General features: G+C 38.8%; 2 protein-coding genes across 13 annotated transcripts in view; one reads left to right on the plus strand and one right to left on the minus strand.

Moving 5' to 3' along the window:
* Positions 1-14959, minus strand: part of ENPP3 (ectonucleotide pyrophosphatase/phosphodiesterase 3) — a 77867-nt gene extending 62908 nt beyond the window's left edge. For 2 of the 5 annotated variants that reach the window (XM_039324229.1, XM_039324216.1), the window contains exons 1-3: positions 14431-14872; positions 13644-13820; positions 1351-1429 (exon numbers count right to left, since the gene is read on the minus strand). In XM_039324229.1, coding sequence (XP_039180163.1) covers positions 1351-1429; positions 13644-13772 — 208 coding nt within the window. In that variant the 5' untranslated portion in view covers positions 13773-13820; positions 14431-14872. Of the gene's footprint in view, positions 1-1350; positions 1430-9678; positions 9838-13643; positions 13821-14430 lie in introns of those variants that run through there. The other 3 variants (XR_005554414.1, XM_039324221.1, XM_039324237.1) reach the window with 3 other exon arrangements.
* The window catches only part of MED23 (mediator complex subunit 23), a 50907-nt gene continuing 44893 nt past the window's right edge, over positions 12433-18446 (plus strand). For 3 of the 8 annotated variants that reach the window (XM_039324139.1, XM_039324149.1, XM_039324176.1), the window contains exon 1: positions 13603-13621. In XM_039324139.1, coding sequence (XP_039180073.1) covers positions 13607-13621 — 15 coding nt within the window. In that variant the 5' untranslated portion in view covers positions 13603-13606. Of the gene's footprint in view, positions 13622-16941; positions 17826-17925; positions 18086-18446 lie in introns of those variants that run through there. The other 5 variants (XM_039324194.1, XM_039324204.1, XM_039324185.1 and 2 more) reach the window with 4 other exon arrangements.

Raw genomic sequence — 18446 nt, forward strand, 5'->3', positions numbered from 1 at the left:
GATACTAAGGCTAAATCAAATGTGACAAAGGAGATTCATCTATCTACCTGTCTGCCTGTCTGTCTATCCTCTCTTGCTTAAATTTCATCAAGAACATTGCAGCACCAGGAGATGAGATGGAAATAGAGCATTCCATCAACCACGCTAAGAAGCAAAATCAGTTTTTTCAGCAGAATAGTTCTGTTTCCCCTCTCTTCTTTATCAAGCATTTTGTGTACCTTATTCATCTATAGCAACTTCCTCTAACAACTTGTACTGTACTTCTTAATCAGAGCTCTTAATCTAATGAACACTTTAAATCATTTTAACTGCAGTGCTTATTATTCTGACTTGTTACTATAATTAAAGGGCTATCTAGTGTTCAATTCCAGTTTAGTGCTAAAGAATCACAAAAAACAGTAAGAGCTTTGGAGTTGCAAATTACCAAGAAAACTGAGTAAGCAAGGCAATTGCCTATTGTCAAACTCTGTGTTGAATTTCTACTTAAATTGCAGTTATTATTTCTATGCATTATCAGACAACAGTGTCTGAGTGATCTTATCTGGGCTCAGATGCTAAGCAGAGTTTTGCATAGTTAATACAGAAGACTACAGGAAATCCAGGACTGTAGGTCATAGGCTAGACTAGAAAGTTGGGGAAAAAAACATTGGAAAAAATACTCTTGTTCCCATAAAAGTGATCAGGACCCAAAAGCATTTTAATTTGTTCATATTTTTTATTAATCTATGTCTCTGCATTTAAATTAGCATATGGAAAATATATGTGAATGTCTGTTTCCACACAAAAATCAATGTACCATGGCTTGCATTACTTAACCAATCTTAATTGATGTCTAGATTTTTTTCTAACAAGATTTATTGAAAGGGAGTGGGGACATTCCTGTACAGAAATCCCACAATTATCTCTTATGTTATTGAGACAGAGGCTTTTTCAGTCTTTTACTCTTGGTCTCTGTGTGAATTCGTAAAGAAGCTGCTGTCTTAGTTGGTGCATAAAGACTGCCCATGTGGCAAATCTTTCTCAAGCTTTCAGTTCAGAAAGCTGAAACTGAAACTTTCATGTAAAAATTGGGATGGGCTAAATCTCAGGGCTAAAATAGGCCTGGGAAATAAAATAAAATAATAAAATAAAATAATAAAATAAAATAAAACCTAGAAGTCAGTGGCAAATGATGTCAATAGTGTTGTCAAGAAGAAGAACATATAGACTTATGAATATTGTCATCACGAGTTAAGCTTGAATCAAAGGAATATTTATGTGAAAAGGGCTAGGTTTAACTTAAATACAGGTATATCAACTCAGTGACATGGTCTTTTCTTAACTGTTTTGGTTCAGTTGAAGTAAACATACCTTGTGGTTGCACAGATTCCTTCAGTCCAAGCCCTAAACCTAGTCCAAGGGTTACAGCCACCAAAGAAATGAAAAGAACCTATTAACAACAGGAAAGAATAAATTAAAAATACAGCATGTTGTACTTACATTGTCAACCAGAAAAACAACTAAAAGAAACAATACATGTTCAACATCAAGTTCCTTAGAATCAAAAGGAGATATTTTTTAGTCAAGGGGCTGCTTACCTCACTAAATTCAGTGAGTTTCGTTACCATATCAATAATTTATCAAAAAGGGTGTTGAGATTTTTTTTTAGAATCCCATGATATAAAAAAAAGTGAGGGGTAAGTTACCAGTGCAATTAAAATAAGTACAAGCTAAGATAATCCAAGGTTTTGCTTTTATCCTATTTTATAATGGCAGTTTAAACTGTAATCTGGATTCAGGCTTAATAGGGAATTGTAGTTTATTTTAAAAAGTGTGCAGATAATTCCACTTTCTTCATGACCACCAAAGAAAAAGATTCAGATTAACCTGATGAGGCCAAAATGTTACATGACTCCAAAGCACTGAATTACACTGGAACAATTTCTACTTTTTTCACAAAAAGGAAAACAGATGAGTTCAGCCTAACATCTTTTAAATAGCCAACAAATATGATAGTCATAGATGGTACCAACATCTAGCCAATCTTGTTTGACGTCCAAAAGCTGAGCATATTCAGACTTTAGCACAGTATCTGGGCTTCCACTAACTTACAGAATAGTCCAGAATTATAAATTGGAAGTCAAAATTCTTCCCAGCATAAGGAAATATTAAACTACTTTCCTAGTGTTAAGGAAATAATTTCCTTGTGTCTGTGTAGCTACTAGAAGTCAAGTTCAACTACTCTTAAGTCTATCTTTTCCATAACTCTACAACATTCAGAAGTTGAAAAATATCTTAAAAGAATACAAACGAGGAACTCAAAATTGATTGCCCATGCATGTTACAATGGAATATAATTTTTCATAGGTCTGAAGTAGATCAGACAGTATATCTACATATTTTAAAAAACCATTTCTACTTGTTGAATGATATATGGTACTATTTCAACTAGCAGGCAGAAATTATATTTCTGTTTTAAGTGAACAGAGGTATAGACCGCAGGAATCAGGAAATTCTATTTATAACCTTTCTCCAGTGGTACAAATATTCACAATAAATATTTCTGTTGTAGCTACCTAAGCTTAAACAAATAATATTTCCTCTTCCTATGCAAATTAAAAATAGCTATTATTTCCTTATAAAAGTAGAGGTATTGCCATGAATAGCAACTCATCATAGTTTGAAGTGATCTATGTGATAGATCATAATGCCATTCAAAATCTGTCAAAGAACAAAGAATAAGATATACAAAAAGAACAATAAACAGCCAGTCTGTGAACTGTATCAGAGAATTGAATATATTCTGAAATGTCAAAAATGACAGCTAATTCTTATATAGGGAGGGTGAATTTGGGAGTAATTCAACTGACTATCCACTTACTCTCGGTCTTTATATTTCAAAATATCAGAAATCTTTGGAAACCTTGAGACTTCCTTCCCCATCATAAGAAAGCCAGTCTTGGATAAGCTTTCCCCAGAAATACCTCAGTTTCCAGATATATTAGATTACATTTCAGCAGGGACCATGCTAGCTAAGGATGGAGGGAGATGTAAATAAAGGCACCTGGAGAACCATAAGTCTAGGTAAAACTGTATCAATTCATCTATTTTTTTCCTGCATTTTAATTTGGGTTTTCTTTTTGATTTGAATACAATTTTATATCTAGAATAATATATTATAAGTAGTCAATCCATGACCCATTAAGTCAGGCATGTCAAACTCGCAACATCACATGACGTCATGCGACATATCGTGACTTTTTCCCCAGTGCCAGCAATGGGGTGGGCACGGTTTCGGCGTGACGCATCCAGCCTGTGGGCCAGCAGTTTGACATGCCTGCATTAAGTCAACCTTCTTTACACATATAAGCTGCCCCTGTTTCCCCTCTCCTCATGACTCTCAGTAAAGCCCTGATAAACTCCTCCTCCTCCTCTGCACAGAACTGCCTGCCACATTGCTGGGGGTTGGACTAGATGACCTCCAAGGTCCCTTCCAACATCATCATCATCATCATCATTATTTACCATGAGGAAAACTGTACCCCTGGTCTCCACTCTGGTGTATCCCCAAGGGCCTCCTCCCTCCAGAGAGGAAGAGGGCTCACCTGTAAATTACTGGTCCTCCTCCAGCCAGCCTTAACTCACCAGCAAATATCCAAATTATTCTCTCATCTATCCCTTTCCATCCACCATCATTAACAATTTCAATTTTTGACCTCAGTTCCAAAGCAACCCAATGCACTTGACTATAGGGCCTTCCCACCAGCTAATTAGGCATAGGAGCTAGAACGATTTTGCATCACACAATCTATGTGTTTACAAGAAGAGAAGTCAGAAATCACAGTCACATGATTGTGGCTAACTGGCAAAGCTGCAGTAGCCACAATTTTACAAGCAGAACGGATGTGATGGGCCCCAGATTTATTTTTATTTTTTTTTTACAAAACCTTTAAGTTAGCCTATCTGAGATAACTTGGTTCAATTGTTGCTGTATGATGCACTGTTTTGGCCAATTGAAGCTTACATAAAAATATTCAAGCGAGTTTTAGAAGTATATAGGTTATGCACTTTTATTTTTAAAAAAAGATTTTTTTTTATTAGTATCATTGTTCAGGATCAAACAATACACTGAAACCAGGAGGTGGACTTTTTCTTTATCAAGCCTGATCCTGATTATTTTTTTCTGCAACATTTGAAAACTCAAGGCATAGCAAAATTGGGCTGCTGATTGTCTTGTGAATATGCCCAGCTTTATCTTGGCAATGAAATTTCCATGCACTTGCCAAATTAATACTATGCTTTCTATTGTGGATTGACTGGATAATTCAGTTATAGGATTTGGGTGCTTTTTAAATACATAAGATTTATATACTAGTATCAATGTTAAGATAGACAAATGGGCATTCAACATAGATATTTGGTTAAAAGCAAAAAATGAGAGGTTCTAAGTAGAGTTTGCTAAAAGAAGGATTTAGTTAGTCCATGCAAACTGCTCCTCGAGGATTTGGTGCAGGCTGCCTTTCATATCTGTAAAAATAGAGTTTTCTCTATATAATAACATATATTTTAAATTTCCAGAATTCTCTTGTTTAAATAAAATTAAATCATTTGTTTACGGCTGCATTATTGATTCAAGTGTAATGTATTGCAAGAGGACTATAGGTAGTCCTTCTTTAGTAACACCTTGTATAGCAGACATGTCAAACTCGCGACGTCACGTGACATCGCACAACGTATCGGGCCAGTTTTGCCATTGCCGGCAATGGGGTGGGTGCGGCTTCAGTATGATGAAACTGGCCCACAGGCCGGCAGTTTGACACCCCTGTTGTATAGCAACTGTTTGTAGTTATGACAGTAATGAAAAAAATAACTTTGCAATCAATCTTCAGATTTACACTCTCTGCATGTCTGTGAAGCAAAGGAAAACTGAAATAAGGCCATAAGCACAGTTGTGGTTATGCTTCGCGATCGCTTCACTTTATGACCAAGTTGCCGGTTCCAACTGTAGTCAGTAAACAAAGACTACTGCAATTCTCTGCTTTTTCTCAGAGGAAAAATCTGGAATATTTGAAAGTTCATTGCTAAAATATTGGCTGAGATGATGGTGGAGCTTCTACTTTATTATTAGAAGGCACATCAGAAAAAGATCAGCTATACTTGTGACTGATTCTGATGAATGTTTAACTGTGATGCATACATGGGCATGATCAACATAATGGATAGATCCCCACATTTGTGAACTCTGAGTGATCATGCTTAAACTGTACTGCAACACTGCCATTCTTATCATCTTTTCTTGAAAGTAAATTATTTAAACATGAATTTTCTTTTGAGGAAGCTCATTGCAGATTAGGGTATAGGTGTCCCTCTAAAATCAACCTAGCTTTCCAATTAGAGTATTTAGAATTGCAGCCAAAAGCCAATATTTATGAGATTAGATTACGGTATTTTCTTTAGGCTTCACTGCATTCTCCAAATATTAGTCATTGTTTCTGGTTCACAACTCAAGGATGTAAATGTTTGTAAAGAGAGAGAGGGAGGGAGGGAGAAAGCGAGGGAGGGAGGGAGAGAGGGGGGAGGGAGAGAGAGAGAGAGAACTTCTTTCACAATTATTGAGTAACCTGCTAAGTAAGCCCTGTGGAGAACCTGTACTCAAGGAGATGGAATTGGAAACTTTCTTTCCAACCCGCACAACCTGGGGCCTATCAATAAGGAAATAAAGTATCCAATTACATAAAGGGGTATTAAAACTAAATGTACAGGTATAGTATAGGGGGTACCTTGCTCAATAGTGGTAACTGTGAGAAGGATCTCGGAGTCCTAGTGGACAATCACTTAAATATAAGCCAGCAGTGTGCTGCAGCTGCCAAAAAAGCCCACACAGTGCTAGGCTGCATTAACAGAGGGATAGAATTAAGATCACGTGAAGTATTAATACCACTTTACAATGCCTTGGTAAGGCCACACTTGAAATACTGCATCCAGTTTTGGTCATCACGATGTAAAAAAGATGTTGAGACTCCAGAAAGAGTACAGAGAAGAGCAACAAAGATGATTAGGGGACTGAAGGCTAAAGCATATAAGGAACGGTTACTGGAATTGGGTGTGTCTAGTTTAATGAAGAGAAGGACGAGGGGGGACATGATAGCAGTGTTCCAATATCTCAGGGGCTGCCACAAAGAAGAGAGAGTAAAGCTATTTTCCAAAGTGCCTGAAGGCAGGACAAGAAGCAACGGATGGAAATTAATCAAGGAGAGAAGCAACCTAGAACTAAGGAGAAACTTCCTGACAGTTAGAACAATTAACCAGTGGAACAACCTGCCTCCAGAAGCGGTGAATGCTCCAACACTGGAAGTTTTTAAGAAGAGACTGGACAACCATTTGTCTAAAATGGTATAAGGTTTCCTGCCTGAGCAGGGGGTTGGACTAGATGACCTCCAAGGTTCCTTCCAACTTTATTATTATTATTTTGGATCCAAACCATTCTAGGAAAATTAAAGAAAAAACACACAATGAGTAGTATCTTTTCTAAGCAGATCTGATTTATTATTATTATGGATCATCGCACAGTCAGCCAGATGTTCAGACTGGATTTGGCATTTTGTCTACCTATCGAGTCCTTACCCAGGACCTGGGATAGGCAGATGTGGATGTTTGATGGTATTACAGATATCGTCGCAGGATGGAAGCAGTTCCTAGTAAGGCCGCCTTTTGCAATTGACTAATAGCGAATTTGTCAATGCCAATGGTGTTCAAGTGGTGCTCCAGTTGTTTTGGGATTGCACCCAAGGAGCCTATGACTATTGGTACTACCCTTGCTTGCTTTTGCCACAGTCTTTCTATTTCTATTTGTAGGTCTTTGTATTTTGTTATCTTCTCCAGTTCTTTCTCTTCTATTCTGCTGTCTCCAGGCACTGCCACGTCCACTATCCAGACTTTTTTGTCTTTCTTATCGACAATTGTTAACTCTGGGGTGTTATGTTGCAGGTGCTTGTCTGTTTGAATTCTGAAGTCCCAGAGCAGTTTAATTTTATCATTTTCTATGACTTTCTCTATTTTATGATCCCACCAGTTTTTGCTTACAGGCAAATGATATTTTTTGCAGATCTTCCAATGCACCATTGTTGCTACTTTGTCATGCCGCTGCTTGTAGTCAGTCTGTGCAATCTTTTCTGATTCTGGATGTTGTTCTTTCCAGAACTCGTGCATTCGTTTTAGATATCCTCTTCTTGTTGGACTTGATCTGTAGTAACAGATCATTATTTCTTTGTTTTCAATCACTGTGTATCTGTGACGGGTAAACACCTTTTCTTCTAGTAGTTCTGCAGCTGCTGGCCCTGGTTGCTCAGCCAACAGTCCTGAGTCCTGTAACCCATTTTTCACCAGATATCCAGGAACTCCAATATCTAGCGCGGACCCTGTTAACCCGGGCAACATCTGAGCCGGTATGGCATTCTGTAATTTATGTCTCACCATATTTTTTATGGGAGAGACACTCTTTGTCTGACTCCTCTGATGAGATCTGTCCAGTATGGTTGAACCTCTGGCATAGCTCTCATCTTTTTTTATTATTACTATTATTATTATTATTATTATTATTATTATTATTATTATTATTGTTATCCCCAGTGTGTTCACCAGATGCTATGGGATGATTGTGTCCAATGCTGAACTAAAATCCACAAACAGCATTCATACATGAGTATTCTTCCCCTCCAGGTGCACAAGCTAAGATGAAGCACACAGGAAAGTGCATCTTCTACAGAGCAGTTCTTTCAATAGGCAAACTGTAATGAGTCAAATGTAGAGGGAAGGCATGAAACCATGTAGTCCTTTACCAATCTCTCAAAATACTTCATCATAATGGAAGTGAGTGCAACTGGATGGTAATCAATCATTAAGGCATGTGATTTTAGGTTTTTTAGACACTGATACAATGATTACAGTTTTAAAACATGATGGAACCACGGTCTGATGCAACGAGCGATTGCAGATATCTGTGAGAACAGTGGCCAACTAGTCAGCACACTCCTTAAATACTCGCTCAGGGATATTATTATCAGGACCCACAGCTTTCCGAGTATTGACTTATAGCAGGACCTTCTGAACAGCAGTTGTATCAAGCCCAAGCATCTGCTCATCAAAAGGGGAACAGCCTTCCTTGCTGGAACATTGTCTGTGGCCTCAAACCATCCAAAAAAACATATTTAGCTTGTTTAGGAGTCTGTGTCACCCTTACATGTCAGGGAAGCTGCCTTATAATCAGTAATTATCTGAATACCTTGCCACATGTCTCGGGTCCATAGGATCTTGAAAGAAATTCTGTACTTTCTGACTATAGTCTAGCTTTGCTGATTTTATAGCAGACCTCAATTCAGCTCTTGCTATTCTAAGTGTGACATCTAAGGTTTCTCATTTGGTCGAATGATAATAGACTTAAGAACATTAACATCCTCCATACACATTTGGATATAAGCAGACACAGTAGAAGCATCAGTATGTTGTCCATTCATTGCAGCCTCTTTAAATATGTTCCAATTTGTGCATCCAAAACAGTCTTGTAGAGCTTCCATAACTCCTGCAGGCCACACTTTCACTTGTTTTCTACGGTAATTGGTCTCTTTCTAATTAAAAAGGTTTATATGCTGGCATAAGCATCACAGAAAGATGATCTGAGGTGCCAAAATGAGGGCAAGGGGCAGCCTTAAATGCTTTCTTGATGTTAGAGTAAGCTAAATCCAGAGAATTCGCACATCTGGTAGGAAAATCCATGTATTGATGGAAATTAGAGAGGGCCGCTTTCAAGTCAGTCTGATTGAAATCCTCTACCACAATGGGTAGACAGTTTGCAAGTCACTGATAGTGTGATAAAGAGCACTCAGGGCTTCATTCTTGTTGGCACTGGGGGGGGGGGCGAGAATATATACAGCTATGATTAGGATGACAGTGAATTCTCTTGGCAAATAAAAGGGTCTACATTTCACAGCCAAACACTCGACATCAGGAGAGCACTGGCTGAAGACTACCTTAGCATTGGCACACCACCTGTCACTAATATAAATACATACACCCCCACTACAGGATTTTCCACTGAAATCGCTGCTCCCGTCCAGCAGAAATGTTGAAAAGCCCATCATACTGATAGCATTGTCTGGAATAGATGACTTTAACCATGTCTCTGACCTCCTTGTTCGTGGTCAGCTCAAGTTTCAGATAATCCATTTTAGTTTCTAGGGAGCCAACATTGGCAAACAGGACATGTGGAAATGGAGCTCCATGTGGATTAGCCCTCAATTTAGCTTGTATTCCTGCACAACAACCCCACCTCCTTTTGTTTTTCTGATCCTGTCTCTTCCACCTTTTCCTTAAAGAAGCCTCGCTCCTTTCTGCTCCTGGAGCATGCTGCTGCCGCCGGTGCCTCCAATTCCTCCGAAAGCCTCTCTCCCTTCCTCTGGACCTGCCAAAAGCCTCATCCAGTTCCTTTGCTCCATAAGCCACGGGACCCCTCCTCCTCTGCCTCCTTTGGAAGCAGCCCTGATTCGCAATAGAATCCGTTGCTGTGCCAGCAGTAAGATCCTGCTGCCAGCAAAATTTTTCAATAGCTTCTTGATTCACTTTGGGACGAGTCCTTCAGAACTTTAGCATGGTCAGGATCCAGATCTGTGGTCCCAATTCCCTATCCTGATATCTAAGCCTTACCTTCTGCTGAATCATCTCTCCACTCTGGTTCCTTATGCTCCCAAAGGGGTTCCTTGGATATTCTTGACTAAGCATTAGAATGGGGATAACAATGAACATTACTTTTTACCAAAGAGGGAGGTACTATCCAGTCTCAAGGAGCTGCTGGAAGTGGCAACAGGTGATGACTGTGGTTCGTTCACTATGTACAGCTCCTCCTTGCTCTCTTTGGCTGAGATCCTACGTATGCACTTCATGGGGCATAAATCCTAATTAATGTACCAAGCTTAGTTTCTAAATGGAACTGTACTTTTCCTTGTCATCCCCATGCCCAAAGGCAGATGCATGTTAGAGGTGTTTTATCAAATAGTTTCTCATTTTCTTCCCTCTCCAAAATAATATATTTTTACTTTAACAAAATGCCAGAGAAATGAACGCAAGATAAATTTTATTTATTTATTTATTTGAATTGATTGATGATTGAATTGAATTTTCTGCCTATCTGAATTTTGTGACTTTGGCAGCTCAGAGTGCAAAACATAAAAAGAAGAAATTATAAAGCAGCATCATAGTACAGTAAACCCAAGGCCACTAAAATTATATCCAATCAAACCATACGCATCAGGCTTTACTTACAATCTATTATCTGTGCCTGACAGAAAAGTCACATCTTTAAGGAATTCCCAAAAGCTATTAAAACCAAGAGTATTTTTACAAGGTGGCCCCTAAAGCTTTTAATCACTTAACATTTGAAATCAAGGTTACTTCAGCTACACTGTGATTGAATTTAACAAAATTCAATCACAGCAAAATTCAATCACAGCATTTGTATTCCTTTGAATTCAAGATAGTGAAATACTATTCCATCCTCCATTTTCCTTACAACTGTGTGAAATAAGTTGGGCTAAGAAATGTTGACTGGCTCAAAGTCCCCCAGAGGATGCTGTAGTTTAAACTTTAGGGTATAACAATGTAGAAAAAATGAACTGAGATTCATTTTTCTTGTTTTGCTCTTCACAAAAATAATTCCACAGGGCAATCAAAAACAAGCTTCATTTCCAAATGGCTGTAGATAATAAAAGGATAGTCAGGAGTAAATGGAATAATTCACTTGATCACCTTGTCTAGGAGGAGAACATTAATCAATAATCTACTTACTTGGGTAAGTAACAGGTTACAATATCACTCTCATTCATTTGGATATGAGCTTTTCTTCACCTCTGCTTCAATCATCTATCCATGCAGTTGAGATTGCCTCTGTCAGTCACCTCAGTAATCTCTCAAATTTGGAAAATGAGTGGTATACTTATTGAGATATGCTTCAGAAGGTCCAGAAATCCATCAGGATTCATTAATCATTGTAAGGTGCCCTTATTTCCAAATGGTAAAATGATTTCAAAATGTAAAAAATAATCTTTTTATTCATTTTTATTATTAGACATATATTTCATCTTTATTTTACAACTTTAAAAAATAACTAAAAATATCTTGTTATTATAAGATTTCCTGCCTTTATTTTATATGATTCCAGGCAGTGTATAATGTTTCTGCCTTCTGTTTCCCCTTTAACAATAATCCTGTGAGCTGAGTTGGGCTGAGGGAGAATGACTTGCCTAAAAGTTACTCATCAACTTTCATGTCTAAGACAGGCCTAGAAATCCTGGCTTTCTAGTCCAAGATTTTAACGCCTACACCAAAGTGGCTCTCTAGTCCAGAGGTCCTCAACCTTTTGGGCACCGTAGAGAAAGGTTTTTCCAGACCAGAGGGTGCATGGTTTTGTGTGCTGCCTGCATCCCATGAATGGGGCTTTGCTTGTTTGTGCGGACCGGTTGTTGGTATGCCAGAGCCCTTACCGGTCCAAGGACTGGGGGTTGGGAACCCCTGCTCTAGTCCAAGACCAGACCATCCCTGACAAATGATTGTCCAATTGTTGCTTGAAAGTCTCTAGAATGTCTGGCTTCCATTATTCTAGAAGGCAAGACTTTCCATTGCTTAACAGCTCTCATGTCAGGAAATTCCTCCTTATTTGAAGATTGAATCTCCATCTGTAAAGCTTCCAAGAAACAAAACAGCAATCACCTTTATACCATGCCCTTTGTCCCTATTCTAGATCAATACTAAGGCATAGTTTAATGAGATAAATTCTCTTCCATCCATTGGTTCTTGTCTTACCCTCACGCCTCATGGGGAATAAATGCACACCCTACTCCCTGGGACCTCTTCCCTTCAAGGCTCCTAGCAACCCTTTGAAGACTACTATCATGTCTCTTCTTGGTCTTTTGTTTTTAGGCTAAGTATACCAATTCCTTTAACGTTCTTCATAGGCTTTGTTCTCCAGGACCCTCACTATCATTGTTTCTCTTCTCTACACTCTTGTTAATTCATCAGAGTCCTTCTTCATCAGCATTTCAAAAACATATTGTTTTGTTGGAACCAGACAATTCTGTCTTATTTAAGAAATCATTATTAACGAAACAGCAGCTATGCACACTACATAAAACTGGCGAAAATGTTGGACAGGTGAAAAGATATAAAATACAGGTGGTTCTTGACTTAGTGACAGTTCAAAGTTACAACAGTGCTGAAAAAAGGGAGTTATGACCATTTTTCATACAACCATTGCAGCATCTCCATGGTCCTGTGATCAAAATTCAGACCCTTGGCAACTGGTTCATATTTGTGACAGCTGCAGTGTCCCGGGGGGGGTCATGTGATCCCCTTTCGTGACCTTCTGACAAGCAAAGACAATTGCCAGATTCATTTAACAACCGTGTTACTAACTTAACAACTGCAGTGATTCACTAAACAACTATGGCAAGAAAGGTTGTAAAATGGGGAAAAACTCACTTAACAACTGTCTCGCTTAGCAACAGAAATTTTGGACTCAATTGTTGTTGTATTTGTATTTAGACTGGGCAACCATGTGTTTCCTCTAGCAGAATGAGCTACAGAAAGCCTCATATTAACGTTTTGTCTTTTCTTTTTGAACCATAAATTTATGGAAAAAGTTCACCACTCACTCTTAGACTTTCTTAGGAATTTTCCCAACAGATAACGTTGTTATTTTTTATCAGTCTTTAGTAAGAACTAATACAACATCTTTGATAAGTTTGTGTCAAAGTTCAGAGCAACTCTACTACTTCAGAAATCTCTCATTTTTCATTGTATAAGACACACGAATCCTTAGAAACACAGAGTATATTGTCCTAGATGTCTCTTATGAAAGGAGTTTATAGTTTGATCCAGTTCCAGGTATTTCCAGGTTAACAGGATGAAGTCACACTTTTTCTCTTATCTTTTGCCTGCAGATGTGGATTACTCTTAGCCACTGTAGATCAATTTCTCTAGCCTGAATTCAGATGTGTGGAATTTAGGATACACTAAATTAAGTCTATAATAATTCCTTTTTTGTGTCCGTCCCTTCAAATGAATGTTGATTCCTGGCAAGTATATGGAAATGTAGTCTGTGGGCATTTTCCCCCCCCAAAATGCCCCAAATTATGCCTGTGGTAGGAGTAGTATTTACATTCTTCCACTTTCTAATGGGAAAATGCCTTTAACCATGACACTAAACAGGCTCTCTCTAATAATTCATAGTAATACATCAGTATAATACAGAATAGTTGTAAACATTCACTTTTGTTTAAAACATGGGGGGGGGAAGAGAGAGAGAGAGAGAGAGAGAGAGAGAGAGAGAGATATTTATATACTATAAACAGGAAACAGTGATATCTGCCAACTTTGCTAACTCTGAATGTTTCAAGTGTTTGTATCAGCCCTTGAAGCAAACTGTCAATTGAAAACATTAACAATTAAAAGTATCTCTATTCATGCTGACAAATGTGACAAACAGAGCAGCAGAACCAGGATATTTCCAGACAAACAATGGAAAACTAGGAGTAAGTTTATGCTGTTAATCACAAAAGTGAAGAAGAGGGGATATAACAAAATGCAATGTTCAAATGTAAGTAAAGAATAACACTTACAACACAGAGTATCTTATATTTCCGAAGAGTGCTTCTTTTAATAATTCTCTCTGTTTGGAAATCTACCAGGTCCAAAGTGCTCTTCTCTCCCATCTCTGTCTCATCTTTATCTTCAGGAAACATTTCCATTTGTTGTGTTACTCTTTGCTCTGTCCTGTCCTTTCAGTTGTGCCTGAGCTGAAGAGAAATTGAGAAAGTATTATCTCTTTACTGGTAGCTTATAAACAAGAGCAGCCTTTGCTCATTTAGAGGGAGGACACCTAATCACCTTTTAACCAATACATGTAAAGGACAGAAGGCATTTTCAGCAATTTTCTGTTTGGAAACCGAAAGTGAGGGAGACAAAATAGAATTCCTTTCAGGCAGGAAAAACTGGGATTCAGAAAACATTCAAATAAATCAAGTATATTCAGTATTTTATCATTGTTAAAAAGAATGATTTATTTATTTATGAATCACATTTAGGAACTGCTCATTTTCTTCAAAGACGGATTCTGGCAGTTTGCAAATAAAATAATAATAAAAAAAACCCCACACTTTTTCCTGCACATTGTTTATATATTTTTCTGGATCCAGAAAAGTAGGTATCATAATTTTGGGATACAGTGAGGGGTGAACTTTTTCATTTAAGGAATTTATATGCCTCTTTTTTGCCCATGAACTATTGAAAGCAATTAAGAACTAATAATGCAAAGAATGGTTGAACCATATGACCCCTACCCATGAACTAGTGATGCTTTAGTAAACAGATTTGAAAGCTATGAATGGCAATGCTGTTTCAACTCACCGCAACCCATTGAGTAGGCAGGCTGCAATTGTCTTCCATGATCCAGCAGCTTTTTCCATCTTCTTCTGGTATAAGCTGTGCCATCTGGTCTGTCTGAAACACCTCACGTAAAGGTAAGCTGTTTGAGGGATTGTCCCAAAGATGTTTTTTCATGAGGCAACTGGACTTTCTTTTTTCTCTTTGAAGACGTTTCGCTTCTCATCCAAGAAGCTTCTTCAGTTCATGACCTGCATGACTGAGAATCTCTATATGCATTTGAGGGGTTGCTTTGCTCCTTATGGTCACCTGAGGCTGCTGTGGGCATGCTCAACCCTTGGTTCTGAGTCACTGATTCTCACAGCTATTTGTCTTTTGATACTGGAAGAGGGGCCAAATCAGAGATTGCAGAAGGGAGAGCACCATGGGAAGGAATCCCTGGAAGATCAATTCTCTCAGCACCAAAGAGACTCGATTCCCTTCATAGAATGGCAGCTAGAGAGCCATTTTCCCTGGTTCTATTCTCAAGGCGCAGGAAAGTGAGGTATCTAGCCAAGATACCCCTTCCTCCATGGCACAGTAGAACTGAGTCACAGACCTTGGGAGAAGTTTGAATGGAGGTGTCTGGTTGAAAAGCTACTCCCCCCCCACTTCTTTTCTCACAGAAGGTGGTCCTTCATTCTTCCTCATCTGCCACCCATAAGAAAAGCAGGGGAAGAGATATTCTCCCCCCTTCCCCAACTTCTATTATCATGGTTTGTGGAAGAAATAGGAGGAAGAAATACAGAATGGTTTCTGGTTTCAGTCTGTGATTTAGAATGATCACTGAGGAATTAGAAAATAAAATAAACAATCAAGAAAGACAGAGGTCTTACTCATCCTGTCTCTCTCCTTTCCCATTTCTTCTGAGACCTGAACCCCGATTTTGTTTTGTTGCTAAAACACAACAGAGGTAGAAGCAACGAGTGCTTCTTTAATCCAGTGCTATTCTGCTGACTCCTGTGCTGTTGCGTGCAAAGTATGACTTCTGGAATTCTTTTCAGCCTTCTTTAATCAGAAGCAGCCAATGGACATTCTGTATTTTCTTCCCATGTAACAAAGCCACATATTACGAATCTATGTTTGTTTCTATTGTCCTCTTTTGTTGCACGCACATATGCAAACAATGGAAACAAGGGTGTGTTGTATATTGTAAGAATTTGTGCCAAGGCTGAGAATGAGCAATAACTGTAAGCACAAACAGCAGATGAAAAAGTACATTTTTTTTGTCATAAAAAAAAATCCCTCTTGCAAACATTCTGGGAAACTGAGATTCCAAAGAAATGAGCTCACTACTAGAAGATGGCTGGAGAATTGTTTCAAAGTTCTGTACTTTGATTCCTCATGCTTGGCAGCACTAAAACTTACGCTGTGGAGAAAATAAAGTTAACAAACTGGAAGCTGTGCCCTTTCTCCTCCCTGTCTTTTGAACATTATCTCAGTCAAACTTCCTTTCTTAGTCTAATCCTATCAGACTCAAACTGACCCTTCCTTGCCCCCAGCAATCTCATCTAAACCAAAGAATAGAAGCCACTTTACTAGCTCACATTAGATAACCTTTTATCATCATTTTTTTACTGTGGGCACAAGGGCACACATCAAGAATGAAATTTAATTGCCCGCTCTCAAAGTGAAACACATACATGAAACACCCCTAAAACATATTATGTACAACACATGTATAGACCCACACCCCTACATGTACTGCCTAATTTACTACCTAATTTACTGAGATACACAGTCATGCCTGAGAGATTAAACTTTGTCCAACTTTGGAAGAAAGGTGCAAGACCAGTAGTCCTCGACTTACAATCACAATGTAAGTCCTCGACTTACAACCAAAATTTCTCTTGCTAAGCAAGACATTTCTTAAGTGAACTTTGCCCTATTTTATGATATTTCTTGCCAAAGTTGTTAATCAAATTCAGTCAAGTATGTTTACCCTATACACAATACATCATACAGTAAGGCAAATATAAACTCACAGCATGGTTTCTAAGCGGGTCTACCATGTTTATAAATATGAGCTGTGGTGGCGCAATGGTTAGAATGCAGTATTGCAGGCTAATTCTGCCAACTGCCAGAAGTTTGATCCTCTACGGCTCAAGGTTGACTCAGCCTTCCATCCTTCCGAAGTCGGTAAAATGAGGACACAGATTGTTGGGGGAAACATGCTGAGTCTGTAAACCGCTTAGAGGGCTGTAAAAGCACTGTGAAGCGGTATAAAATTCTAAGTGCTATTGCTATTTCCAATAAGTTCCTTTTTTTCTTTTCTTTTTTAATGTTTGTAAAAAATACAGTGGAAACCTTAGTATTAAACATTAAGTTCAAATACAGAAATCTTTCTATATTATAAAATAACTCAATGCATGCTATGCTATGATGATGATGTTATCCATTTGTTATATTTGACTCTAGGCGATTCTATGGGCCAGGTTTCTTCACATCTTCCAAACTTGCACTTGCGTTTTTTTTATGCCTTTTCTGTCCCTTTAAAATATTATCTAAATCATATAAAACATAGAAATATAATTTTAAATTTTTACTACCGTATATTTCTTTAAGCAAAGGCAATCTAATCATCCAATTTCAGTGTCAAAATTTATTTTCAAACAAAACATCTGAGAATAATCTCCCAGGGCAAAAAGAACATAAAAAGATAACATAATACTAATAATCAATATTCAAACTAACAGTACAAATATCCTCTCATCTTAAATGTAAGCATTACATAAAAAAACTGTAAATGCAAATAAAACATGTATAACTTTAACACGGCACAATGTTTATCTTATCAAAATAATCTAATCATAAAATCCCAAAATCAAAATATTACTTTTTTTCTTTCTCCAGCAAGAAATCCAAGAGTGGCCCCCAGGTAGCAATCAAATTTTTCAAATTACTTTCTAGTGTCTTGTGCGAAGCCAAGCAGGGTGATACAATTGGGGGCTGTGTACGTTTGCAAGCCTAGAGGCATTTGGATTCGGTCACCAAATTAAATTATGGGGGAATATCCCAAAGATGCTTTTTTTCACGAGGCAACTGGACTTTCTTGTTTTTCGTTGAAAGTCCAGTTGCCTCGTGAAAAAGGATCTTTGGGACAACAATGACCGGGATGACTGAGAATCTCCATAGACATTCTGGGGGAATACTGCTGGGTCTTCTTTTATTAAACAATGACCGGAGTCACTCCTGATGCGCGTCGTGCAAACGAGGCCAGAGAATCGGGATGCAATCCGGTGTGCATTTCCTTGGGGAATCGAGGAGCTTCGCAAATTCCACCGCTGGAAGATGCTTTTTTTCATCCGAGTTTGGCGCCCTTCGCGGAACTTTGAAGCAAGCAAATGGGAGCTCTCGATCCCACCCGCCAATCCGTTGCGGTGAGTAAAAGCTGCTGCATTCCCCCCCCCACACACACACACCCACCAGCAGAGGTAATAGTATTCCCCCCACCCGGCTCCTCGCGACCCGGATGCGAAAGGAAGCGCCTTCCGGAACAGTTCCGGGAAGGGAACCGGTGGGGGAGAGGAGAGCTTGTTGCTTCTTCTTCCGCCCGGATTGCGGCGGACTAAAGCCTCGGGATCGCGCCATGGCGGTCCCAATGGAGGCGCAGTTGCAGAGTATCTTCGAGGAGGTGGTGGTGAGTCTCGCCGCCCGCTACGGCAGTCATCATCATCATCAACAACAACAACAACCATCATCATCAAACGATGGCCGCCGCCTGAAAGGGGAATGCTGCGGGGAGTAGGGGGGTGGAAAGGGGACTGTCAGTTAATACTTAGTTGGGTAACCTTTAGCATGAATTACAGCCTTACAATGTCTTCCCATGGAGTGAACTAATTCCTTTAGTTCTGCAGCTGTTATAATGTTAAACCAAGATTGAATGATTGCTTCTATTAACTGGGTTTTATTGCTGGGTCGCTTCTGACTAACAAGTTTCTTTAGTTGGCTCCATAGATGTTCAGTTGGGTTAAGGTCTGGCTTATTCTCAGACCATTCCA

This window comes from Crotalus tigris, unplaced genomic scaffold, assembly GCF_016545835.1.
Source record: "Crotalus tigris isolate CLP2741 ecotype Arizona unplaced genomic scaffold, ASM1654583v1 scf7180000017611.44802233496:7321179, whole genome shotgun sequence".
Taxonomy (NCBI): domain Eukaryota; kingdom Metazoa; phylum Chordata; class Lepidosauria; order Squamata; family Viperidae; genus Crotalus; species Crotalus tigris.